At 37.2% G+C, this 19,613-nt stretch overlaps 6 protein-coding genes and 1 long non-coding RNA gene across 11 annotated transcripts; 4 read left to right on the top strand and 3 right to left on the bottom strand.

The window, feature by feature from the left end:
- Positions 1-6: 6 nt before the first annotated feature.
- AT1G53760 (K+-H+ exchange-like protein) lies at positions 7-2,213 on the top strand. 2 transcript variants are annotated; one of them, NM_104253.3, is made up of 8 exons: positions 7-454; positions 771-835; positions 940-1,038; positions 1,176-1,223; positions 1,341-1,410; positions 1,512-1,583; positions 1,664-1,792; positions 1,879-2,213. In NM_104253.3, exons 1-8 carry the CDS (start codon positions 260-262, stop codon positions 2,017-2,019), a joined length of 819 nt encoding a protein of 272 aa, NP_175779.1. In that variant the 5' UTR covers positions 7-259; the 3' UTR covers positions 2,020-2,213. The 2 variants fall into 2 exon arrangements, with proteins under 2 accessions (NP_175779.1, NP_001185214.1); NM_001198285.1 differs by having other exon boundaries at positions 82-454; positions 1,737-1,792; positions 1,879-2,210.
- Positions 2,214-2,677: 464 nt separating this feature from the next.
- RPT1A (regulatory particle triple-A 1A) lies at positions 2,678-5,784 on the top strand. Its single transcript, NM_104252.3, has 10 exons — positions 2,678-2,940; positions 3,285-3,366; positions 3,456-3,547; positions 3,640-3,717; positions 3,810-3,871; positions 3,999-4,143; positions 4,241-4,459; positions 4,556-4,737; positions 4,835-5,010; positions 5,100-5,784. The coding sequence occupies exons 1-10, from the start codon at positions 2,854-2,856 to the stop codon at positions 5,255-5,257; spliced, it is 1,281 nt and encodes a 426-aa protein (NP_175778.1). The 5' UTR covers positions 2,678-2,853; the 3' UTR covers positions 5,258-5,784.
- SRF6 (STRUBBELIG-receptor family 6) lies at positions 5,465-9,773 on the bottom strand. 2 transcript variants are annotated; one of them, NM_001084247.2, is made up of 16 exons: positions 9,314-9,773; positions 8,796-8,928; positions 8,640-8,714; positions 8,477-8,542; positions 8,325-8,396; positions 8,167-8,238; positions 8,023-8,094; positions 7,883-7,948; positions 7,737-7,799; positions 7,345-7,661; positions 6,967-7,253; positions 6,608-6,879; positions 6,390-6,522; positions 6,176-6,309; positions 5,927-6,086; positions 5,465-5,849 (listed from the first exon to the last, which is right to left on the bottom strand). In NM_001084247.2, exons 1-16 carry the CDS (start codon positions 9,405-9,407, stop codon positions 5,703-5,705), a joined length of 2,163 nt encoding a protein of 720 aa, NP_001077716.1. In that variant the 5' UTR covers positions 9,408-9,773; the 3' UTR covers positions 5,465-5,702. The 2 variants fall into 2 exon arrangements, with proteins under 2 accessions (NP_001077716.1, NP_175777.1); NM_104251.4 differs by having other exon boundaries at positions 5,927-6,083; positions 9,314-9,696.
- Positions 9,774-11,374: 1,601 nt separating this feature from the next.
- On the bottom strand, positions 11,375-14,652 carry CYP59 (cyclophilin 59). Of its 2 annotated transcripts, NM_104250.5 has the most exons (12): positions 14,546-14,652; positions 14,069-14,185; positions 13,875-13,979; positions 13,587-13,704; positions 13,426-13,476; positions 13,025-13,339; positions 12,864-12,941; positions 12,735-12,781; positions 12,595-12,650; positions 12,460-12,500; positions 12,265-12,370; positions 11,375-12,175 (listed from the first exon to the last, which is right to left on the bottom strand). In NM_104250.5, the coding sequence occupies exons 2-12, from the start codon at positions 14,164-14,166 to the stop codon at positions 11,670-11,672; spliced, it is 1,521 nt and encodes a 506-aa protein (NP_175776.2). In that variant the 5' UTR covers positions 14,167-14,185; positions 14,546-14,652; the 3' UTR covers positions 11,375-11,669. The 2 variants fall into 2 exon arrangements, with proteins under 2 accessions (NP_175776.2, NP_001321367.1); NM_001333607.1 differs by having other exon boundaries at positions 11,446-12,370; positions 14,546-14,645.
- Positions 14,653-14,781: 129 nt separating this feature from the next.
- Positions 14,782-18,017, top strand: AT1G53710 (Calcineurin-like metallo-phosphoesterase superfamily protein). 2 transcript variants are annotated; one of them, NM_104249.2, is made up of 13 exons: positions 14,782-15,029; positions 15,344-15,403; positions 15,499-15,677; positions 15,763-15,898; positions 15,984-16,080; positions 16,190-16,249; positions 16,333-16,433; positions 16,515-16,549; positions 16,668-16,725; positions 16,855-16,929; positions 17,009-17,166; positions 17,255-17,512; positions 17,593-18,017. In NM_104249.2, the coding sequence occupies exons 1-13, from the start codon at positions 14,907-14,909 to the stop codon at positions 17,837-17,839; spliced, it is 1,587 nt and encodes a 528-aa protein (NP_175775.2). In that variant the 5' UTR covers positions 14,782-14,906; the 3' UTR covers positions 17,840-18,017. The 2 variants fall into 2 exon arrangements, with proteins under 2 accessions (NP_175775.2, NP_001077715.1); NM_001084246.1 differs by having other exon boundaries at positions 14,860-15,029; positions 15,763-15,901; positions 17,255-17,919.
- Positions 17,983-18,785, bottom strand: RTFL9 (ROTUNDIFOLIA like 9). Its single transcript, NM_001084245.2, has 3 exons — positions 18,506-18,785; positions 18,318-18,406; positions 17,983-18,243 (listed from the first exon to the last, which is right to left on the bottom strand). The coding sequence occupies exons 1-3, from the start codon at positions 18,646-18,648 to the stop codon at positions 18,146-18,148; spliced, it is 330 nt and encodes a 109-aa protein (NP_001077714.2). The 5' UTR covers positions 18,649-18,785; the 3' UTR covers positions 17,983-18,145.
- AT1G07933 lies at positions 18,029-18,762 on the top strand. Its single transcript, NR_139338.1, has one exon. It is a non-coding gene; the product is annotated as an other RNA (long non-coding RNA).
- Positions 18,786-19,613: the final 828 nt, after the last annotated feature.

Here is a 19,613-nt window from a genome sequence, read left to right as displayed (position 1 = left end):
GACAACCTTTGTTATACCAAAATTTTAAGTCGATTTCAAAGACCCTTATATATAAAAACTTGTCCATATATGCCAAGAGACGCGCCGCCGCTTCTTTTCGTCTTTCCTCGTGAAATATTTTAGGCTTTGTCGGTCTCGTTACCTTAAAGTTTCGATTTTTCCTTTGAATATACGAAACCCACGTCGTTTAAAGCAATACCCAGATGACAAATTGACATTTCATAACTAAAGATCGGAGCTTTTTCGTAGTTAAGTGATCATGAGAGCGAGATTGGTGGTTTTTCCGATCAAAGGGAAGAAATGGTGTTTCAGCAGATCTGTTGACCCTTTCGCTGCTCAATCACCGTCTGGTGTTACTCCGACCACTGTACGAGGTTTATGGAAGAAGATATCATCTGAATCGAAACCCATCAATGCCAACGCAGAGCTTCTCGTCGATTTCATCTCTGACAAGGTAAAATTACATTGAAATTTTGTTCTCTCTATAGAATTCATACCCGTGTCTCTATGTGGCGTCTGAAACTTTTTTCTCTTTATAGAATTCATACCCGTGTGTTTATGTGGCGTCTAGTGAGATTTATTGGGTGTATAACATTTCGACCAATGAATAAGCTTTTGGTTCTGTTTCTGATTAAAGGTTTTTGACAACGAACCTCATTTAGGACCACTAGAAATGAGATAAAAGAATGGCTTTTTTTAATCAGTCTTCCTCCTTGATTTCTCCAATACTAAGTTTGAAGAAATGTTGTTGTTGTTGTTGTAATGGTTAGATGAATAAAGCTTGGGTGGGTCTTGAGAAAGCGCCTGATGGATCAATAAAGAACAAGATTCATGGGTTTGTAAAATCTCTACCTTTTTGTATTTTGAGACATTTCTTGAGGCTTTGGTCTTTGTTTGTTGATAGGCTTATTAATGTCAAGTTGTGGTTGGAATGTATAGGTTTGGATTGAAGCTTCTGGCTCGTGTTAAGCCTTCTGAGATTTTCTTGAAGTCTATATCTAAGGAGGTCACTTCTGTACAAGTCACTTATCCTCCGAGGTTCTATTTACTCTCCTTTTCTTGAAATTCTGTAAACTTGAGGATAAGTATCTCTCTTATGAATGTCTTCATGAGTATATATTCTGGTGAATTTGGATTGGTTATCGTTTTAGCTAATCCATGTCAAATGTTTTCAGTTTAGATCCTAGACTCGTACGCAGGAGACTACGGCACATTGCCATGAGGTAAATCACTTTGCTACCCGTTGTCTCAAATGATGAAACTTTATATCCGATTTCACGTGTAATAGATTCAGAATCCCTGTTCCTTCTAACACTTATGTTTTCTAATTGGATTTGCAGTGGAACAATCCTGCACAAGAAGTACCTAGTTGGTTCAGTTACTTTGCTTCCATTGACCAGTGCATTTATGGTATGTATAGTATGAAGCTAGCCCTCAAGAACCTTAGCAACTAACTCGTTTATTTTCATCGAATCTCATAACCACCAAACCCTTTTGTTCTTTCCAATTAGGTATTGCCATTACCAAACATACCATTCTTCTGGGTCTTATTCCGCACATATTCTCACTGGCGGGCTCTTCAGGTCTGTCATAACTTCTCGATACATACTTCCATTATCTAGAGGTTTATATAAACCCGAAATCATCTTTATTGACACTTCAGGGAAGTGAGAAGCTGCTTAAGCTCATCTCAAACGAGGCAAATCCTGATAAACCAGACTCAACTGATGATGCAGATGAAAGCAAGAACAGCAACACCAAGCCGGAACAAAAATCTCAATCTCCCACTTGTGTAAGCTGATCTATTTGTCATCAAAGATACTCAAATCAAAAGTTTTTTTTTTTGGTTCTTAATTGTCTTTGTTTACTCATAAACAGATTTTGCTTCCATCGGAAGAGTTATATCAGCTAATTCGTGAAGCTAGCGAGGAAGGACTCGACGAGGCGACCATAATAGAGATTTGCAAATCCTTTGATCTCAATAAGAACGATGTTCTTAAATATCGCAATCTAGTCTAACTCTTTTGGCATTTTAGGCTTCTTTTTTAGAACATAATTTTAGCTGTTTGAAGCTATAACTTACGCTCCAATTCTTTTTTTTTTTTGTCTTTTGATTCCTTGTTGCTTTAAAAACTTCTTTGTTACTTGGAAACAGTTGAGAATTTTGAACGAGTACAAGGTTACTCTAAACATAAAAATAAGTTTTCTCAGAACTATTGGAAAAAACAAGAGTCACAGAAAAAGGAAAAAAAGAAATGATACAAAAACAAAAAAAAACTCGAATATGGGCCGAAATTAACAGCTCAATTTACACGTGTGAGGGTTGTAGGCAATCCGGTTTATGGATTAGTTTCGGTTTAGTTAAATTTTTTTATCTAATAATTGAAACTATATAAAACCATTTGTAATTCAGTTAAGTTTGATGCAAATTCCGTTTTGGTAGGGGTATATGTTTCAATTTCGTTTTAGTTATCCGAATTTAGAAGAAGAAGAAGAAAGAAAAAAAATGGTTAACAAACAAATTCGGTTCAGTTTTGGTTGATTTGGTTGCGGTTTTTTTCGCTCAACCTAGTTTGACTGGCACGTGGGATTATTTTGATCTGACCTCTCCAACAAGACAGAAAATATGGGCCTCGCTTAAAAAGCCCATTTTACACGTGGGAGCGGCACGTGTGGTTCTTAGCTTATATCACGTCACCACGAGACTAAACGCAAATTAGAACTTCTTTACCCTTTCGAGAAAAAAGAAAAGAAAAAAGAACTTGTTTTCCTCTTCAGCAAGACACATAAATCGTAATCCATTTTCTCTCAACTTTAGGAATCTCAAATCTCCGATTTGGAAATCCGGCGACAATGGTGAGAGATATTGAAGATGAGATTAGAGACGAGAAGAATCCTCGTCCTCTTGATGAAGATGATATCGCTCTCCTCAAGACTTATGTAAGCCTTCCCCTTTTAGAACCCTAAGTTTTATTGGGGTTTTCGATTTTTACTCTTCTGATTCATCGGAGAATTCGGATCTACACTAGATTTTAGTTACTCGAATGTGAGGGTTTCGTCTCTTTGCAAACCAATTTGATGTTTCCTCCTGAGCTAGATATGTTCTTGATGAGCTTGATTTTTCTACTTGGTTCAGTTTTTTTTGCTAATTACTACTTATATGAGTGAATCTGCCTCACTGTTTGAATTTATTCCAAGTGGAAATATTCATAGTCATGCTTTGTTGTATCTGTTATCTCTCCATATGTTGTGTTGCTGACCTTGTTAAATCTCATTCTCTGCAGGGGTTAGGGCCTTACTCTGCACCTATCAAGAAAGTGGAGAAAGAAATTAAGGATCTCGCCAAGAAGATCAACGATCTATGTGGTATGTGCACACTCTTTGTTGCTCAATTGTTTGGGTTTACTTCGATTAGCTAGTGACTAAAAGGGTTATTGGTTGCTTTTATGGTTCAGGTATCAAGGAGTCTGATACTGGTTTAGCTCCTCCCAGTCAATGGGATCTTGTATCTGATAAGCAAATGATGCAAGAAGAGCAACCTCTGCAGGTAAGCATATTCTTTCTTTGATAATTCTCTGAATCGTCTTTTATTTCATGGTAACTATAAGAGATTAAAGGGTTGACGTTTTCTCTATCCAGGTTGCGAGATGCACAAAGATTATAAGTCCAAACACTGAAGACGCCAAATACGTCATAAATGTCAAACAAATTGCTAAGGTACATTAAATCCCTTAGCTGCATAACCAATTATGTGTTTTCGAACCATTTGATGTTTGGTTATACTGATTAGTTGTGGTTCTTAATTCCAGTTTGTTGTTGGACTTGGCGATAAAGTTTCTCCCACTGATATTGAGGAAGGCATGCGTGTTGGGTATGTCCTGTTCCTCACTGTATCTTTCTATGTTTTGTTTGCTTCAGTTCAATTCCTTTTGTCGTTGTAAATTTTTCATATGGATACAAATTTATGAGAACTTTCTGTCTCTGATTTATACTTGCAGAGTTGATCGGAATAAATATCAGATTCAGATTCCTCTACCTCCCAAAATCGATCCTAGCGTGACCATGATGACTGTCGAAGAGAAACCTGATGTAACTTACAATGATGTTGGTGGATGCAAGGAGCAGATTGAGAAGATGCGAGAGGTATGTTGAAATTTTGTTGATATCCCCTCTCCTTATCTTACAATGTCTTACTTAAGTTAGTGTGATGTAAGATGTTTTGTTGTCTTTGCTGATGCAGGTTGTTGAACTGCCAATGCTTCATCCAGAGAAATTTGTGAAGCTTGGAATAGATCCTCCCAAGGGTGTTCTCTGCTACGGACCTCCTGGTACTGGTAAAACTCTTCTGGCTAGAGCTGTGGCCAACAGAACCGATGCTTGCTTTATCAGGGTTATTGGAAGTGAGCTTGTTCAGAAGTATGTTGGTGAAGGAGCTAGGATGGTTCGTGAACTGTTTCAGGTAATTGATTGTGAACACTCCTTTTTGCTACTTGAGTTTGTCAAGCCAATGCTGCTATATTTTGTTCTGAATTGTATAATAATACTCTCTTTTCAGATGGCACGGTCCAAGAAAGCCTGCATTGTGTTCTTTGACGAAGTTGATGCCATTGGTGGTGCAAGATTTGATGATGGTGTTGGTGGTGATAACGAAGTCCAACGTACTATGCTTGAGATTGTGAATCAGCTTGATGGGTTTGACGCACGTGGTAACATCAAGGTTCTTATGGCAACAAACAGGTCAGTTACGATTCCCTCTTACCATCTTCAAGTAAACTACAAAACCCAATAATACTGCTTGACTCATTGGTGTTTCTGTATTAACTCTTCAATCCAGGCCTGACACACTAGACCCAGCTCTTTTACGTCCTGGACGTCTTGACCGTAAGGTTGAGTTTGGTCTACCTGACCTGGAGAGCAGAACACAGATCTTCAAGATTCACACAAGAACCATGAACTGCGAAAGAGACATCCGTTTCGAACTCCTTGCTCGCCTCTGCCCAAACTCAACGGGTATTGATGATCCCTTGACCATGAAACAGCTTTTCTGTCTTTTGGAATTTGTTCTGACTTTGGGTTTTGTAAATCTTGTCTTTTTGCAGGAGCTGATATTCGAAGTGTATGCACTGAAGCAGGAATGTACGCAATCAGAGCTAGGAGAAAGACTGTGACTGAGAAAGACTTTCTAGACGCAGTGAACAAAGTCATTAAAGGTTACCAAAAGTTCAGTGCCACTCCCAAGTATATGGTCTACAATTAGAGAGATTGAGACAGATAGAAGAACTCCGAAATAAAACTCCGAAACACTCTTTGTTCTTTGTTTGTGTCTCTTCCCTTCAAGCTCTTTTGTAGTACTTGTTTCACAACTTATTCCAGTAACTCGGGTTTATCTTCTTCAATGTCTACTACTTTTGGATTCATAAATTCTTTGTTAAGTTTTTTTTTTTTTGTGAATTCACGTCTTTTGAAATTGATAACAAGTTGATGATCAAGAATTGAACCAAGCCCAAATAGAACCAATGTAGAAGATTACAAGAAAGAATTTTGTTCATGTAAAGGATCTAGAAGCTACACCTTTGGAACATACAATTACAATAAAACAATGGGATTATACAATGTATGAGGTTGCTTTTTTCTATCTTCCAATTGTCTATGATTAACATCCGACGGAGCAAAGTGTTTGTCTTTTCTCTTGGTAGAGGCATTTACATGTAATCACTGGTCGTGTCGGCACTACCAGCACGTTGCGATGGATCAACTCCGACAGTTCTCTTGCTCATGTTAGCTCTCTGCACTAACACAACTAGAGCCTGCACAACTTCAGACATTGGTGGTCTAAACTCCGGCTCCGGCTGTTAAGAAACAAGACCCAAAATCAGTAAAAGACTTTCTTGAATTTGCAAGACTCGATTTGTGACCATTAGTTTACCTGGACACAGAGAGCGATAACATCTGCAAATCGAGAAAGGGATTTGACAGGATAAAGCCCTTTAAGAGCTGGATCAACCATTTTGGCTAAAGCATCAATGTCGTGAAGTTGTGGTGTCGCCCATCGAACCAGTGACTGCTCAGATCTTGACCTTGTGCTGCTCAAATTATAACCAGTTGTAAGATTCAAACAGAAACACATTTCTCAACTACATACATCAAGCCTAGTTTGGATCATAATAGAGTTTACCTGTCAAATGGTTTTCTCCCAGTTAAAAGTTCAAGCATCACTACTCCAAAACTGTAAATGTCACTCTTCAAAGAATATTGGCCTGACATTGATACTTCAGGTGCGCTATACCCTTCATCGGTTTGGTTTAATAACTGCACATATCAGAATGATCTAAGCAACCAAATAAGTTGAGAAATGGTAAAGAGTTTTGAGAAACGTTTGTATATCCAACCTCATTAGCTGTGGGAAGGAAGCTTGCGAGACCAGAATCTGATAAGTGAGGATTCAGCTCTGAATCGAGTAAAATATTAGCTGATTTGATATTCTTGTCCACTATAGACGGTGAGCAAACTTCATGCAGATACCTGCAAGAACAATACTTTCAGTTAACCAAAATACTCGTTTCTTTTTTAATAGTGAGCTAAGCAATGAATTGTTTATGGAATTTACTCCAATGCGCGTGCAGTCCCAAGAGCGATCTTGACTCGTGAATTCCACACCAATGCTTTACTTTCCTCTTCTGATAAGTGTAAGAAGTCATGTAATGATCCATTTTTGTGGAATTCATAGACCACGAGATGTTGTCCGTGCTCAGCACAGTAACCAACAAGCTTGGTCACATTTGGATGATCCAAATTGGCTATTTTCGATACCATTTCAATGAAATCATCGGTCATGCCATGTGGGAGAGCAGACGAATCAATTTTCTTCACAGCAAGAACCTAAAAGATAAGACGTTTTCCAACAACATTATGACATCATTCGAGACATAGAGATTAGGATTACATAACAATATTATAATATCTTACCTTTCCATCATCAAACTCAGCTCTGTATACTCGTCCAAAAGTCCCTTCTCCAAGAAGATTATCTACGCTGAAACTGCCAGTAGCAATTTGGAGATCTGCAACTGAATAGAGTCTCACATTTGAAGGAACCACCACTGTGGATTTCTTGACAGCAATAGGCTTTCTTGTCGAATCTTCATCATCAAATGATTTGTTTCTATCAATTGGTGGAGGTCGAAGATTAATAGACAATGAAGTGTCCAGTTTCTTTGTCTCAACTGATGAAGAACTCTGAATGGAATTGTTTTCTGCAACCATATGGAGTCTTAAGTTGATTTTTCTTTGTTTAAATCTTAAATTATGTTCCAAAGGCAAAATGTAATGTATATGTGTGCATACCGTGAAAGTCGTTTGAAGCAAGAGTGAAAGGCTGGTTATCGGTTTTCTCAATGTCCATGGGTGATGACCTCTTTGATTTTTTTCTTCTGAACAAGAAGAAAGCAACAAGAAGAGCTGTAACTACTAACAATGAAATGATTATGCCCGCAATTGCCCCCGCTCCGATTCCTGATTTCTTGGAATCTCCATTTCTGGTGGACTCATCACTAGACCGGCTTTCACGTCCTCCAGATTTACGGCTCGGGGAGCCACGGATAGGAGGTGTACCAGGTGGTGGTGGAGGTGCAGGTCCAGTATTGAATGAGTTGCCATCTTTTCTGTTTGCAAGAAACAAGAAAAGTGAGATTAAAGGTTTAAAGAAACAAGCAAATGTGTGTGAAATGAGAACTTACATTAATGTGATGCCCTTTAAAGAACTGGGGATCCACCCCGTGAAGTCATTGTTCGCAATGTTCCTGAGGAACATTCAAGAAGAACCAAACGTTAATAAATGTTTAAGAAAAACCAGCTTCACGTGTAATAAGGTTTAGTTACTCACAGAGTCTCAAGAGGAAGACCGGCTAAGACATCGACTGTGCCTGAGAACTGATTGTTCTGAAGGTATCTGTGAGAAGTTAAAAGCCACATGTTTAGTAACTGGTAAACTTTCAGTTCAGTAAGAGGTTCCTGAAAACTTACAGTGATTTTAAACTTGTTAGAGAGGAAAACGTTGCCGGTAAAGAGTTCGTGAAAGAATTGAAAGAGAAGTCCCTGAAACACATGTAATCTTGTCAAATATCTTAATGTGATAAAAACCCTTGAGTATCTTTACTAAGATCTTACAAGGTTGTGAGAGAGTCGAGCTTGGAGAAGTCGATAGCTATCTGCCCCTTAAACTGATTGTGACCAAGATTGCTGAATTGTTTGCACAAGACAAAACATTAATATTCACATCTTTATGAGAGATTTCGAGAGAAATGTGAAGTAAGGCAATTACTTACAGATACTTAAGTGGTGTAATCTGAGAAAGTGAGTACGAAGCAGCTCCAGTGAATTGATTATTCGCAAGGTTCCTGAAACACCGACGGTTATAAACTCGAGAGCACAGATATTACATTAGAAACCAAAACAAAGGAGAATTGATGGACCGTACAATCGTTGCAGATTTGGAGGAAACTGATATGGTAAATCACCTCCAAGATTATTGCTGCTTAGATCACTGCAAGTTCCATCAAAGATTACAAATTAGAAAACTCATTATCTCTAAACACGACTTCAAGTAATAGTTTGGAGGATTAGACAGAGGGTGATCTTACAGCTCGGTAAGAGAAGTCAATTTATCAAGCATGTATCCTCCAAGAGTTCCAGAGAGCTCAAGACCTGACAACTTTCTGCCAAGTAAATATAACACAACTTATGTTAGATATAAATCAAAGCAGGAGACAAGAATATTGATTACAAAAATCACAAACATTTGAGTAACTCGTGAGCCGGAACAAGTGACGCCTCTCCAATTCTGGCCACAAGGATCACCAGCTGCTGCAGTCCATTGTGTTAGCTGAGCTGGAGAATGCATACCACTGAACAATGTGTTCAATGCTGAAGCTGCACAAATTAGAAAACAGAGACCATTAAACCACAATCCAATCAACACAAATTTAACCACAAATCAGTTCCTGCTTTAAAGTCCACTTGAGATCATCAAGATTATATATAAACTCTATAATGTTTTGTTCTCAAGATTAGGAAACACACAGAGAAGTGAAAGGTTCAAGCTTTAGCCCAAAAAGACTGAACATATTTGAGATTTGGAGAAAAGCCATTACGCAAAGTACATATTTTTGAGAAAGGTAAAGATTGAAACTGTGGATGAAGAGAATCAATTGAAGGATATACGAAAAAGATAGAGACTTTGAACAACCCACTCAGCTTAAAATCAATCAAAAGCGAAATAAAGTGAAGAAGATTCTCAGAAGAAGAAGAAACTCACTGTCTGATGCATCAGTAGCTCCATGGATGAATCTAAGCTCAAACCCTACAATGCATAGTGTAAACAGAGCCACCACCGCCCAATTCTCCCTCATCTTCTTCCTCTCTCTAGAACGATAAGCTAAAGTCTAGTCTTGTGAAAAAGCTTAAGAAAGAAAGAGAAATCTAGAAACTTTTTTTTGTGTTTGTTTTGAATTCTAATAATTTCTTAAGTAAAAATTTGATGACAGATTATATAGTGTTTCGTTTAGCTCGTAGTAAACGAATTTTTACAGAGTAAAGCTGTCAAGCACGATTTTAGCAATAAGCTAAGAATCCAAACCCACATAGGAGATTAGGCTCTTTTGTTTCTTTCTGTTTAAGTCTTTTTTTTTTCCCTTCTACTCAATAATATGAACATTAATTACAGTATTATTATGTTCCTTCCAGATTTATCCACAATAATTTGTTCATTTGTTGGTGTATCATGATTATGGTTTGAGTTTGACCCATTATTTATTCACAATAATTTGTTCGTTGGAGGTTGTATCATTGTATTTTTGAATTTCATTTCTTTAAAGTTTTTAAAGGTTGCTTTTAATTTTACACAATGGATATCACTATGAAGGTTGGCTAATGGCTATGATTGGCTCTTTAGTCTTTAAATTGTCCCATCATGCATTTCATCGTGTTTTTTTTACTTTTACGTTTTTTTCTCCGGCTTTTTTTCTAAGTTTATATACTAAAGAAATTAAAAGAGGACGACGTTGTGTGTTTCCTTTACTAAAACTAAGTCAATGTAAATACGAAAAGAAAGCTAATTTGTTTACCAGAAGAATATGTGTAATTAATTTGTAGCTAACTTGCGAAAATAATATAAATATATAACATTGATACCAAAAGAAAAATACCAAATCCCTGAGGAACTCTTGAACTCAATTATAGTTGTTCTGCTTGGTCATACGTATCTTGCATAGTAATTCCAAGTTTGTAATCAATTTTATCATGACATTTAATCATTAAATAATAGTTTATCAATTATTTGTACGTGGTTTGCAAGTTGTAACTAATAATAATAATAAGTTGTAACTTCTTCGTTGAACATCTCGCATGACCATGTGTGTATCCGCTGTCCTTGATTTCTCTTGACTATTAACTTAATTTTTCTCATAATCGACGAGGCACACAAATTTTGTGTTAACTTATATTTTATCTCAGCTCGTATAGTCTTTTTGGTTGTCTCTGTTTCGTGTAAGTATGTGCTAATGTATGCAGTTGATTGTGTGAGAAACTTTTCAATGTTTATTATTCAGGCAGCTGAATCTTAACTTGAACTGTCAAGCAAGTGCCAGCGAGAACCGAGTATGGGTGACAAAGACATTTAATTTAATTTTATATAACTACGAATTCATATATAATTATTAAATTTTTCAAAATTCGTAGTTTTTGTTGTTTTCTTGTATATATGATACAGAGAATCTTAAGTCATCTTCAGACATTTCCATATATTGGTTTCAATATTATTCAGATAAATAATACAGAGAATATTATTCTGTGTATACTCACAGTTCAACTAGTTCTGTGTCACTCAACAAATACAACCATTTTTTGTGCAATTACGATTTTATGATCTAATGGTCTCTTAAAAAAAGGAATGTAACAATGTAAAAACTATTATACGATATATCAAACATGTTGAATAATAGACCAGGTTGCTTCCTAACTCACACGACAACTTCTCCAGTTTTGTCGGTGGGAAACTTTTTTTAATTCTCTCTGTCTATTATCATAAGTTAATTATTCATTTTTTTCTTCTGTTAATGATTATACTAATTACGACAGATGTGCTGTCGTTTTCCTCCAGCCAAGACATACGGCGTGCCGTTTTATTTCCCGTCAATAATATTCTCGTTATCCAAAACAGTAGGTGACCTAACTTCGCGTCAATTGGTTTGGTCGACTTTGAAGAATGATCATTAATTTGTTACATTACATAACGGTGTGTGTGTTTTTTCTTTTGCTTCTCTTGACTTAAAAGTTAACGTTATGCAAGTTAGTTTGAAAATTTATTGAATCTAAGAACGTGAAACTCATAACATACCGCAGATAACAACAAAAGACTCTTAGAAAACAGTTTAAAACATGACTACTAGAATTGGTTTGGTCTCTTTCTTTAACTGTTTTATCATCTAATGCCTCGGAACTTAATAGAGAGAATTTAGAACTTCACTAGTCAAAAAACTCAAAAGATACATTTCTCCGTAGTTCAAAAACCTCATTAATACAAATCCCACTAAACACTATAAACCTTAACCGCATAGAGCAAAAATGAGAAGCCCATGATTTCATCTATCCCTTAAAATGAGAAGCCCATGATTTCATCTATCCCTTCTCTCATGTCTAGCTTCTCTTCCATGTCTATCGTCTCTCTCTCTTCTCCTCTCTTTATAATCTCTATGACTCCGATGATCATCTTCGTCTCTCTCTCTCCGACTCTCTTTATCTCTAGACTCTTCACGGCGTCTTCTTCTTCTTCTGTCTTCATCTTCCCTACTCTCTCTTTCTTTTCTCTCTCTGTGTTTCCTCTCCAGTTCTCGTGCGTCTTCCCGATCATGCTGTCTTCTACCATCATCACGTTCATCTCTGTGCTGTCTTTTGCCTTCCCCATTACCATGAGGACTTCTCCTCTGAATCTTCTCACTCCTCTCCCTCTCATGACTATTATGCTTGGGGGTTTCATGCACATCACCCTCAAACACCATCTCATAGCCTTCACCTCCTCCGTGCTGTCTGTTTTGATCTTTTACAATAAACTTTGAAGACGGACCACCCACACAGTCCTTGGCAATATGATCCGTCGAGCCGCATTTGAAACACCCATTCCCTGTTTCATGTTTGCCAAGGATTTCATTACTTGTTTCGTCTATAGCAGGTCACTTATTCCATAGGGAGGAGAAAAAAAAAAAGATTTACCTTTGCCCTTTTGGGAGTCTTTTTGCCTGAACTGTGACCAAAGTTTGGACACACTCTGACTGAAATCCACATGTATCCGTCTATCATCGATCAGAGCATTGTCCATCTGCAAATCAACAAGTTGGTTAAATCCCCCTAAACAATTCGTTTCACAACTTCTCTACTATACATACTTGTCAGCCATTTGCCATTTACCTTAAAGTACGCTTGTTCGCATGACTCCTTGTTCTCAAACTCTAGAACAGAGACAAAACTCTCAGTTAACACCACAACTATATACAAAAATCATAAAATCCAAAATTTTCTTAGCAAAACAGAGACTTTACTCACCTATAAAAGCATAGCACAAACTGTCACCTGTCTTGAAATCCCGGATTACATCAGCCCTGCCACATTAATACATGATGATCAATACAACTGCATCAATTAAGTTTCTCAAACGAATAAGGAATCAAGGAACTATCACTCACGATACAACGGTTCCAAAGCGTGAAAAAATGGTATGGAGGTCTTCATCCTGCATGAGACAAGAAAATAAGAACAAAAATGTCACAAACAGAGGAAGGCTTTGCTTCGAATTTCAAATATCAAACACCTACCTCAGTCACTGGATTCAGTTTGCAGACGAACAGCACATTGTCAGGAGGTTTTACCTCAGCCTCGGGGATATCTCCTATCTGCACAGCAATACAAGGTCCATTAAAAATGATTTGATATAACATCAAGAAAGCTACAAGACAATTGAATCGGTGATACTTACACTTTCAAGTACAACAGCACTTGAATGGGCTGCCTTTTCGCGGATAACCTCCTCCAGTTCCTGAGCACCAAGTTCTTCATCCATTGGAACCCAATCATCTTCAAGCCGCACGTCATCTTTGACCTCTTCTTTCGGTTTTCCTTCAGGGGAAGCATCTGGCATCATTTCAGCCAGCTGTGGGGGATCATCAAATGGATCATCAAGTATATGTGTGTGCTTGATTCTAATGTTCTTATAGGGTCTGTTCTTCGGATCAACATAAGCTTCATTTATCCTAGTCAAAGTGTCAAACCCCTCAGCAATCTGTCCAAACACCTAAAAATGGCATAAAATGGCATATCAAAGGTGACCGATATATACCAAAGAAAGATTAGGCAGATCATTTATTATCTTGCACTTACAGTGTGTTTCCCATCAAGATAGTCCAAATCATCACGAAGTGTGAAATAGAACTGAAAAGAGAATAGAAAAGTTCACATGAGGACATATCGATCACCAGAACATTTCTTTTCCCAAGAGATTTCATAAACTTAGTAATTCAGGCAAAAATGATTAAGCTTACCTGGGAAGCATTGAGATTCTCTCCACCACTGGCCATTGCAACAGTGCCGGTCTTTGAATGTTTTAAATCAAGATGAATCTCATCTTTGTAAAAACGAGCCTGCTCACCGTACAGAAATCTGGAAATCCAACATAACAAGCACAAGGTGGTTAAGGAAAGTTCAAACATTGACCAGAGAAAACACGAACAAGGAGGTGGGAAAGCAACACATTAAATGACTCAAACGGTAAAAGAGTAATCAAAATATACAAAGACCACATATCAAAAGGTAAAATAACAGCAACTTACTTGTAGATTGAATCTCCACCAGCTCCCGTACCAGTTGGATCACCAGTCTGTGCTGTGAAATCCTTTTGCACAGTGTGAAAAAGACACCCATTGTAGTACTTGATCCTAAACCAAATAAGAAAGTTAAAACCCCGTAAAGACATAATGAGTACCATATAAATGTTTCTTACATAGATAAGCACAGAGACACTTACTTGCAAAGCTTAAGGAAGTTCTTGCAAGTCAAAGGGCATTTATCCGAGTGAAGGTCAATTACTATATCACCAAGGCTCGTCACAATAAGAACTGACATGTTTTACTTCTTGCAGAACCTAAAGAAAATCAATCAGAGTGAGTATTCATCTTTATAAACAATAACTAAGAACAGATATTAGAGAACAGAGTCATTCAACATGAAAGAAGCCCTAAATATCTCTCAAACAAACAATCAATCAATTAATCACTCACTCACTACTAAATCAAAACCCCTAAATACTTTCCCTAATGATGATTTCCTTAGCAAATTTTTACTTAATCGCTATCATCTTACTCATCTAAACATCAAGACGAACAAAAATACCTAAACCTATGCACAAAGAATCAACAATCGCGATTCGTGAGCAATGTCTTCGTACATCGTCAATGAATAGAGGAAAATAAAAAGATACGATCGATGAGAAATACGAACAAACCTCAGAAACAGAGAGCGAGAGAAGAAGAGAGGTGCAAAGAGGCGCTCCTGGAGTCGCCGGAGAAGCTAGAGTACTGTCTCGGCTTTGAGTTTTCCGTTTCGTTTTTCATTATTTCTTTGTTCGTCACTGTTCTAATAAGCATAGGCCCAATAACAACAAAAGTATAGGCCCAATATAAACTCGGCCCAGTAGTTTTGGAATAGCGCATTCATTCCCAAGTTTCGGCGTTTTTCGGTATACTCAAACGCAGCTCAGCGTCTGTCGCGTCTTGACCGCTCTTTTGGTCAACGACAACGATCATTAGATACATATCTCGGCGAAGCAAAGCCGAGAAGGGAGGAGATTCAGATACTCGGAAAAAATGAAACACCACCATAAGCTCACGGTGGCGTTATGTCTCATTTGGGCTGCGACGATCCTCTACGGAGAAATGTTCGCCTTCTGGGTTCCTTCTCTCTTCACTTGTTCTTGGCCTCACCATAAGGTCTCTCTCTCCAAAAAGTTTCCATTTTTTTCAGTAACGGATGCTCAATTTTGGAGATTCATTGCGTTTAATTCGACCTTGATTGTGTATTTGCTTATTTCTCTCTGTAATCATCCTTGTGTTGCTATAAATTGTATAAAGCCAAGGTTTTTATATTCTTATTCTTGAGAATGTAATCGTTCTCTAATCGAAAAATAGCTTAGATGCAACATTATTAGAAGGCCAATGTGGAAGAAATCTCTATGATTCATCATTTATTCTAGTCACTGTTTAGTTGTGATTACTAAATATCTGTTAGCTTCTTTGTGTTGCAGAGTGATGGAGTGGAGAGTGATGGAAATTTTACTAAAGTAGCCATTGTTACTGATCCACAGGTGAGCTCTTCAAATGATTTTCGATTTTTGTTGTGTGTTGTTTTAATGGAGTTTGATCATCTGATTATGTGTTTATTGTTGTTGTTTTTATGCAGCTCATGGATAAGACATCGTTTCGTTTGTCGTCAAAGACACTTGCTTTGGAGCTTGCTCAGTTTTATACTGATATAAACATGCGGAGATCATTCTTTCGGTCTGTCTTGCCTTTCAAACCCGATGTTGTTTTGTTTTTAGGTGATTATTTCGATGGCGGGCCATTTCTTTCCGAGGAAGAGTAAGCTCTCCTTGTTCTTGTCTTTCACTTGTTCTTCTTTCTGCTCAAAGGGTTCGTGGAAATGCTTAACTTCTTATTTTATCAGATGGCAGGAGTCTTTAAACCGATTGAAACATGTATTTGGTTTGAATTCAGAAGGCAGAGTTGGGGATATCCCTACATTTTACATCCCTGGGAATCATGACATTGGCTATTCTCGGGTTGCTTCCCATAAGCAAGGCGTAGTACATTTATCACTTTTTTTTTTCTCAAATGTATAACATATGTCAGCGACCTATATATTGATATACCTTCACAATTCAACAGGTGATTGATCGATACGAAAAAGTATTTGGGGTCAGAAACCGCAGATTTATGATTGGAAATGTTGAGTTCATCAGTATTGATGCCCAAGCTATCGATGGTTGTTACAAACTTTGCTCTGATCATTAAGATATTGTTTTACATGCTTAGAATTTCTCCTCAAAGAGAAACCAAGGATCTGTAACTGAAAAGTGATGTATATGTTGCAGGGAATTCTAAAAAGGATCTGGCCTCAGAAGTTTGGAAGTTTGTACAAAATGTCTCCACCGGTGTGTGTGTTATTCAGCTGCATCCTCTTCTGTATATACTATCTTTGTGAAGCTTATACATAAAATTTTCTTATCTTTTTTAGACGCACAGTCACATCCTAGAGTTTTATTGACCCACATCCCATTATATCGGCCTGATCAAACCCCATGTGGCCCTCATCGTGGTAGTTCTGTCATTGATCAGGTGATTTGTCAGCTAGAATTGTATGTAACTCAAAGGATTAACACTTTGTTTATGGTCTAATGTATACTGTTTCATGTACAGCGGTTTTGGCGCCATTCTCAAGATCAAGAAGTAATGTAAACTTCTACCTTTCCATTTCATCATACAGAACTTGAGTTAGCTTTAAAGATAGCCATTTTAACAGGGGACAACTAATTCAATGTTGACCTTTTTGTATTTTATATTCCTATGCAGATATCAAAATTATATCACTCCAGAATCATCTACGAAGTTACTGGAGTTGATCAAACCCGTAAGATAAAGTTCTTCTGTTTTCTGTTCGTGTGAATTACCATATGTGCTTCTATCTCTATTACTTCACATACAGCTCACACTAATCCCAAACCAATCATGACAACAACATTTGTGTTTTTTGCTCCAGATACTCGTTCTGTCTGGCCATGATCATGACCAGTGTACTGTAATCCACAAGTCGAAAGCAGGATCTGTAACTGAGGTAACAGAACTTTGTAATGGCCACAAAATATTTGTATTTACACTATGGACAATCTTTGATAGTGAATATCATATCACAGCATACTTTAGGTACTGTAAGTTGGCAACAAGGAAATATACATCCGTCATTCATGCTATTATCTGTTCCCAAAGCCTTCCATCGAAACTCATCTGATCCAGATAAAATGTTACACACCCAATTATGCTTCCTTCCGAGCCAATTATTCATTTACATGTGGTATGTTCCTGATCAGAGAGTTCTTGGCTTTATGATTATTGTCTTGATGCATGTTTATGAATTTTTGAGTCTAATTTTGAACTACCAGGTACCTTTCTCTATTCGTTATGTCCCTTCTTGCTCTCCTTCTTTGGCCAAATCATGGAATTAGCTTCTTAAACAACGCTGCAGACTGTATCTCAAATGTAATGAAGTCAAGCTTTTTAAGCAGCGTCACGAAGGAGAAGAACGAAGATGAAAACTGTGAGTATGAAATGGTATGGGACGCAGAAGGATCTATGCATCTTGTGAAGAAAGCTCTTCAAACTCCTGTGAAACGTCAAAGCGATAAACCTCTTGTAGAAAAGTAAGACGACCTCAACCATCCTTTAAATTCTCACTACAGACACAAGTTTTTATTTTCACCTCTTCTTATTTTCTCTCTAGGGGTAACGCGGTGATGAGATCAGCGGCTAGAAAGAACGCTAGCGAACAGATTGAGCTTGTGATGGACTCAGATGTAAATGCAAGTGCTGGTGGGTCTGATCCTCTGATGAGATCAGCATCAAAATCAAGAACAAAACTTGTGATCCAGAGAGTGATACGTACAATCATGATGGTCATCGTCATTGCGGCGTTAAACGTTCCCATTTACATGATGTTGCTGTTCAAGGATTGGATTGAGCAGGAGTGATCAACTAAAGATAAATCTTATTGACATGAAATTTTGGATTACGCAAACTATCATCTGTAGGATTTGTGGTGAAAAGTGAAAACTGTTGTATTATTAGAATATGAGAATCAAAAAAGACATGTTTAGTCTATATGGTTCAACATAAACCATAGACTTATTTATTTGGTCTTATTACATTATTAGGCAGTAAAAGAAGAACCAAAACTGAAATTTTAAAGAGGAAATGTCACTGATGAAACCAAAACAGTCTTCTCCGGTCCAAAGTGAAACCAATCATAAGGAACCCTTCAAAGATCTTCATTTTTCTTAAAGAATTAGCATCTCCACTGTCTCTGTCTCAGACACAGTAAAAACTCCGGCTCGCTTGGCGGATAAATCTCTTGTTCTCTCTCTCTCTGTCTTGTCTGATGCAAATTAACCCATGAAGCAAGCCCAAAAAAAACCCCTAAAAGAATGATCATTTAGGTTAAAAAACGACAGGCTTGTAAAAGGGTTTTGCACCAGAATATATCAGAAGAGAGAGTCAAGTTTCTTGTGAAAGGATTTTGCCAAGCAGCCAAAGGAGAGCTTCATTGTCCATGGAACTTCAAGAACTAGATATTAGGGAACTATATATATTTTATATATAGATTTATATATAATTAAGGAGAAGAGTCATCTCTTTACTCATCGCCTTGGATGTACCAGCAACAAAGCATGGTAGCACAACGACGAAGAATGTAGAGACGAGCTCGTTGCTCCTTCACCAAGGAAGCACATTTGCTTGTAAAGGCGTGACCTTTGTTTAACTTACTCTTGAACTCAGCCATTACAACAATCAAGGTTTTTTTGGTATTTCAATATATTAATTGAAGAGAACAAATAAAAACAGATTAAAACTTTGGGGTGTAGAATGTGATGAAGAAAAGAAAAAACCCTTTTTGTGGGTGAAAGAAGAGAGAGTTGATGAGAAGTAGAAAAGGGATGGAAGAGTATATATAGAGTGAAGAGAAAGAATAGAAATCTTGAGAGAAAAGGTTACTTGGATATGAAGGAAAGGAGAAACAGATGAACATGGTCTGATTTTTGGTTCATTAATTGACATTGGGATTTGCATGAATCCCTTTTTTGGTTCTCCAAGGAAGTATAGTTTTACGGAAATCAATAAAAATTATACTATCTTCTAGTATTAAAAACTTTTTGTAAATATAGTTCATTGATACAAAGTTTTGCATATGTATATTACCTTTGCCAACAACAAATATACAACCGCCCAAATCTTTTTAAAAGATCCCTCACTTATACTGTATACAACCGCCCAAATATTACTCTAAATATCGATCGGGGAAGCAAATTACAAATATACGAATTTATTATTTTATCATCACGGAAATGATGAAGATTTTGGTAATTCTATGAATAGAATAGATCAATAAATATAACATGCAAAAGAAAATCACACGACCACTTGCATGTCAATCAAACAAACGAGAGTGAAGTACTGAAGTCCAAGAAAGAGTAGAAAAGGAGGAAAGGTAGAGCATGAAAAGAGGATATTTGTGGAAAAGAAGACAAAGCATTGAATGTGTGTACTTTGCTTTGCTTCTGATTCTCTTAATCTCAATTTCCTAGTAAGTTGTAAACTTACAAGCTCTAGATTTAATCTAAAAACTAAAATCAAGATTGTTAATGTTTTGGTTTTCTTAATGTTTCTTAGTAAGTGGATGGTAACCCACGATTTCTCTAAGTGTGTGTGATTTCGACCCGGAATGGTCTATGGCCTGATTTTGGGACG

Source organism: Arabidopsis thaliana, assembly GCF_000001735.4.
Source record: "Arabidopsis thaliana chromosome 1 sequence".
NCBI classification, from domain to species: Eukaryota; Viridiplantae; Streptophyta; class Magnoliopsida; order Brassicales; family Brassicaceae; genus Arabidopsis; species Arabidopsis thaliana.
The sequence above is the reverse complement of the archived record's forward strand: the minus strand, read 5'-3'. Positions and strand labels throughout refer to the sequence as shown.